General features: G+C 33.4%; 1 protein-coding gene across 1 annotated transcript; it reads right to left on the bottom strand.

The window, feature by feature from the left end:
• Positions 1–601: 601 nt before the first annotated feature.
• On the bottom strand, positions 602–5,875 carry LOC132712920 (uncharacterized). Its single transcript, XM_060695355.1, has 2 exons — positions 5,013–5,875; positions 602–4,676 (listed from the first exon to the last, which is right to left on the bottom strand). Exons 1-2 carry the CDS (start codon positions 5,413–5,415, stop codon positions 4,039–4,041), a joined length of 1,041 nt encoding a protein of 346 aa, XP_060551338.1. The 5' UTR covers positions 5,416–5,875; the 3' UTR covers positions 602–4,038.
• Positions 5,876–6,226: the final 351 nt, after the last annotated feature.

The following is a 6,226-nucleotide window of genomic DNA, read 5'->3' on the forward strand; positions in this document are numbered from 1 at the left end:
AAATACCGCCGAATTTCGTCGCTTTATGTCCTTTCCGCTTTATGTCCTTTTACTCGAATACACTTTTCGTGACTTTGTAAATTGAACCGGCATATTTCCCTAACGATATTATTCAATGAATGATGATGTTATTTCCGTATTAAGTTGAACAATTTTTTTGTATTTTTAGACGGTTCCCCATTTTATGTCAAATTATTCATAACATTTGTTTTTTGTAAGCATACTTTAATTAACGGTTCGACTTCCGGTAAGGAATCAATGCCTTTCAAATTAAGGGCTAGTTTTATAAGGTTAACTATTTAGTGTCGTGGAACCTAGACTAAGCATGACCCCATATTTTCAACTTTCCGTCCAAGCGCAACTTTTCGGCCATTTCCGTCACAGTTCGGTAAAGGATAAATGCACAAAACCCATATGTGCTTAAAATCTTTGGGGAGGATTTTAAGCATGCCATTTCTCTATTTTTCAATAAAATTCATTGAATATACCAACATGGTGGTAAGTTAAGTTTCGTGTCATTATTTTTGTCTTTGAACGATGTTTACATTTACAGCTGCAATGGGATTAAAAGTTACACCCATATTATCATAAAACAACAACATTTAATGGCACAGTGATAATTTATTGAATCATCTTAATAACAACAGTATTTACAACAACAACAACAGCAGCAGCAGTAACAACAACGTTTGATCAAAGAAATTTGAAATATTTCATATAGTCATAAACCGATATGTTCACAGACAATGTGACATTGTTGATGCAAAACAGGTATAAAAAAACGATTTATATTGCAATGTCCAACATCTGTTTCAATAATCTGTGTGCCTACACTACCGTAAAATATAAAGAAGAGCAAGATATCGTCAACAATATTTTGACAGACTACATGGTTATGATGTTAAAAGAGAGAAGTCATTGCAATTATAAATATTTGTTTCATGTTCAAAAGCACTGTGTGTGCATACTAAATTTTCGGAACACTCCGTCAATTTTCGTGTCTTACGGAGCACTTACGGAACATTAATAAGCGTCAACGTGACAAGGAACAAAAAAGATAATCTTTGTCACCTCGTACCCTGTTTATCAAGTATAAGACACGGAAAGTGATGGAGTGTTTTCTGACTGATAAATGGATAAAAATGAATTGATATTATTTTGTTTGAAAATATTGTTGATGTTGATGCAATCTTCTGTAAACTTTTTCTTAAAGCTTAAAAAATAATTGATATCAAACCACTTTTCTTTCACACTTGCTATTAAACATCAACATTTTAAATATGCAAAACTTAATAAAAACTATATCTGAAAGAAACAAATGTGATTTTTAAAATCTACAAAATACATATATGTGAATTTAAAAAAATGCATATTAAAAAAAGAAATACAATCAGGCATTTCAAATGTTTGGTTAAAATGGGGTCTAAACTTCAAACATCAATGCTTACAACTTATGAAGAAAACAGTAATCTATAGATTATTGTTAAATCTATCTAACCTTAAGTTGAAGCAAAATCTCCAAATTTAAAACATTACCTTAAGTAAAATAAAAAGTATTTCTTCAACAGTTCAAAACATGACGATGATTTATCCCCATTTGCATTGGCTTTTAAACTTTCTTTCATTTAACAAACCACGTCTTCCAAAAATAAAAAAATAAATCACATGAACAGTTGCCTTGTTACACTGCGCAGATTTTGCGCAGCATCACACAAAAAACAACAACAACAAGACGTTAATACAAAGATAAAAAGTAGCTCCTAAAAATCTATTTCAAACATAATCGGAAAGAAAATAGACAGAAACTAAATGCACAATACACACGAATTAATCTTGATCCAGATTTAGCCATAAACAAAACCAAAGGAAGTATTAACAGTTTGCTGACGCTTTTTGTTGATGTGCTGTTTCCTGTACGAGTTGATGTATTTATATCTTTGGGTTAAATAGTGACCCTTTGGGTTAATCTGTACGAATAAATACATTCCATGCCTGATTCAATCCAGATCAAATAAATTAAAATATCGTAAATGTTTGTCGAATCATGATTTGCATGCTTACATTGAAGCTTTTATCTTTATTTTATAACCTTAAATTTTGCCATAGATCTATTTTGATACGTTCAAGTGTAACAAAGTACGAAAACAGAAAAGTACAAATGTACGTCTCTCTCCCGTTAAATTTGAAAAGAAAGAGAAAAAAAATCTTTATTTCAAAAGTATTTAAATGAGATTTTCCCTGGAATTATATCGTAGATATTCTCATTTCGCAAGCGTTAAACTTTAATTTACTATAACGGATTTGAAAGGGTCTTGAACTTAATTAAAACACAGTTCACTGGTTATAGGGTACTGAAGTCGAGATGCCAGCAAATCGCTGAACTGGTATAGTCTGGGTTTATTTTAAAAGGTGTTATTTAGTTAGACTAGCGGGTGTAAATTAGTGAAAACTTACACCACATCATATATTTCTGTAAAATAAAAAAAATATGTTTCTTTCAGTTCGAAAGCACTTGTATCACTTTATACACAGGTGAGCAGGATCCTCAACTGTGCCTGGACATTGTATCAAGTACTAATCTTTCAATATCCAACTAACGTCAAATGAACACATTTTAAGATATTGTTCCGCCCCAAACGTAACGCGGAGCATATACCCCAACGCTTGCATTTTAAACTCGCGGAATCTACAAAGGCCATCTTGCCCTCTCCTATGACCTAATTCCTCCTCACATTCCCCCTCAAGTTTTTCCGTACATGCATTTTAAAAAGAGATCTGTATGGCGTTAAAGCGATGTAAAAAGAAGAATGCAAAAGCATGAATTGTGTCCTTAAAACCCGAAAAGTTCCTCTAAACAAAAAGCGGAAGATAATAAACATAAAGAAAATTGTGAAAATAGTCAACCGCATATACAGGAGTTTGTCGAGTAAAAGTGTTCCGAGTACGTCATATTTACATTGTTAAGAACGCCTTTTTACAGGAAAACATAACAATATCATACACTGGTAATGACATGTATATAAAAAAATGAAAATGCATGACAATGCGTTTTATGAAAAATGAATAATAATCAACATTTATAAATAAATATACGAGAGGAAGAAAAAAATAAAGCTGTCAGTGTAAATTGACATCTATGTATCCGAAACACATATAATGTAAAACTGAGTATGCCTACCGAATGGTTAATACAAAGGAAAGTAAATCATCAATCAAGCTCTCGTAAAAATTCGGTTCTTTCCGCCACTTTCCGTGTCTTCTAAAGTTTGAATGACCAGGATATAATCGCACTCTCTTTGAAATTTAGATACGTAAAATGGCGAACGTAGCCGAATTTATACGAAGATATTGTTGGGTGGAATAGCGAAAATGATGACCTCTATTTGTTAATATTTACAATAGTCAGAATATATAGGTAAAATGCGAGACATTTGAAATGTAATGATCAAAACCGTTGCCATTGTGTCAAATACTTCTTCGGTCAAATAAATGTCACTAAATCACCTATCACGTTTGAATGTTAAACAATGAGTCTTTTTTAAATGAAATATACAACATCGAGTCTTTATAACTTATTATTACTCCCTAAAACATATTCCTCATATATTTGGCTACAAAAAGAAACAATTTAAAACAATTTAAAAGATGCTCACTTACCAACTACAGTTGTATATTCAACTTAAAATATTTTCAATAATAAAAAAGTAAATTTATTGTGCTATCTGTGTCATTGTTTTAACGCTGCATATCATATATAATGTTTTCTTGTAATATCCGTTTTAAATAACTGTTTTAAACCTTGAAAACAATATCATTTCGCAAAATACGGCGAAATAATCAAAACTATTAATGATAAGTTAGAGCTAGGTTTAGTAAATTTATGCAGTATTGTTGTCTTCTTCCATTAAAATGATCATGAAATAGAAGGAGTCAAAACTGCAGGTCTACATTTTCTTAACATTCAAAAGTTCTCTTTACTAGCACATTTAAACGATCACATCCACGCCACTTTCGGCAAAAACCTTACACATCCGAATATCATAACACCTTTAACATAATTAATAATGCGAAAAGAGCGAAATGAACGAAAGTATGACTTTCAATGTTCGAACTGGAGTTATGACTATGGATATGATTTGACTCACTCCGAGTCCTACTGTCAAAGTATGCATAACTCGGCTCGTGCACAAAAGCGCGCCAAATTCTGAAATTGATGCTGTCATTGGTCAGCTGCTTGTTCAAATACAATTGCAGACGACTTGTCGTGAACCAAAGATATCCGAATGAATCAAGAGCAAGTGAGTCTACCCATTCCATAGTTGGGTCATTTGCTTCGTAAGTTAACGTATCCATCATTACTTTGCCTTCTGACCCATATTTTTCAATATCCCTGTGTAGCTCCCACATCGCAACAGCATTTTTAGCCAGCACCGAAAAGTAAAGACTATTCTTAGTACTCATAATCATGCCGTCTCCTTGAGAGGGTTTGTCGCCCACTTTTCTGACATGAGCTGAAAAGTCTGAACTTGCATTCCGTAGAATTTTTGTTGGAATTTGATATAGAGCTGTTCCAGCAATAGGGCTGTAATACACGTAATCAAAATTAGCGGATATTGCAATACCGTTCACTCCATTTGTCACATGGACCACGTCGTTTAAGACCTTAAAATCAGTCCCTTTTCGGTTCGGGGCCCCATTTTAGGCATCTTTTAAAAGCGTAAAGATTTTTTCGGGGTTTAATGTCGTACACAAAGATTTTTAAATTCACGAGTGTTTGTGATGTTAAATATCCAAACCCTTCCCCTGTACATAATCCAGGGGGGGCCCCCGGTCCCCCTTCAGGTTTTAATTTTGGGGTCGCGGGGAAAAACAATTCATCCGGGGAAAACGTGGCGGTGGGGCTCAATTTTCTCTCTTTTTAAAACATTTAAAATTTCAAGTTTAGGCCCCGGGGATTTTCCAAAAATGCGGCCCCCAGTGTCCCAAACACATACATTTTTTTCCTTTTTTTTAGGAAACTATTTCAATGTTTTGAACTTTCTGAAACGCTGTACAGTTCCCCTCCTTCTGCATGTCCCATCTCGGATATGGTTGAAGAACTGTTCTACTTGTCAGAAAACGTTTTTGAGGGTGAGCATTAATCAAAGTGTTCAAAGTTGATGGAACGCCATCACCAAAACGAGGCACAGTAACAAATATTTTATTATCATATACACGAATTCCATTAATGGCATTATTTAGTGGAACATACTTGCGTGTGCTTATAGCTGTGTCCCTGGCAGCCCTTGTAGGCCAGTTATAGTCAATTGTTGTCCACTGGAAGAGTGATTCGGCATCCCCGTGATCTCCGTGACCAAACACGATCTCAAAAATCAAGCCCAATAGCGCCAGCGCTAATGTTAATTTGGAATTCATATTATGAATACACTTCTGTCTTTTCTTTGCAAATTTGAGCAAGGTCTCTAATCTCCACAAAATAAAATTTATAACTTTATATCCAGTCCAAATGTTTGAAAGCAAAAAAGAACAAGATCAGTTTTTGTATCCTTTCACAAGAATTTTATCAGTCTTATTGAAAATGTTAAAATCATTATAAAGTAATTCTTTTCACAAAAAACGGCATATGTTGACAACATATTTTTCTTGAAAGAAGCATAATGTTCACCACTGTTAATTATTCAGGAAAAGATTAACCGTAACTTTGCCGTACCAAGTCCAAATATGTTTTTCAATTTAAATTTATATTTAATTTTACGGAGAGAAGAAAAAACACGTATTCCAGCTATATTCTTATCCAGATGAAATGAAAAGCCAGTTTGTCAACACACGCCCATGCTCTCTCAGTAATAAAGCTAAAACAAGTGCGGTAGTAAAACATCGCCTTGCCTAACGTCAGTAAAGACACGGTTCGCTGGCGTTCTCCAAATGTCATACAGGCATTGTGTGACTCAACATTTTAACCATCAACACTTTATTCGTGATGGTTAACGTTGACAAAATTTCCTTTTTAGTCCGTCTTAATTAATGTGCATATTCATTTTATTTGGAAGTGTCATCATTTATGTAAATAGACATTTGTCTTTAAAGTATGGGAATTAATTATTTTCATAACATGTAATGTTGAATAAAATACAATTAAGCAAGAAAATTCTATTTTTATGAGTTTTGTATCTTTTTTAACTTTTTCCACTTAAAAACATAGCAAATAATGTCGTTGCAACCTTGG

Source organism: Ruditapes philippinarum, unplaced genomic scaffold, assembly GCF_026571515.1.
Source record: "Ruditapes philippinarum isolate M1 unplaced genomic scaffold, ASM2657151v2 ctg313_1_1_1_1, whole genome shotgun sequence".
Taxonomy (NCBI): Eukaryota; Metazoa; Mollusca; class Bivalvia; order Venerida; family Veneridae; genus Ruditapes; species Ruditapes philippinarum.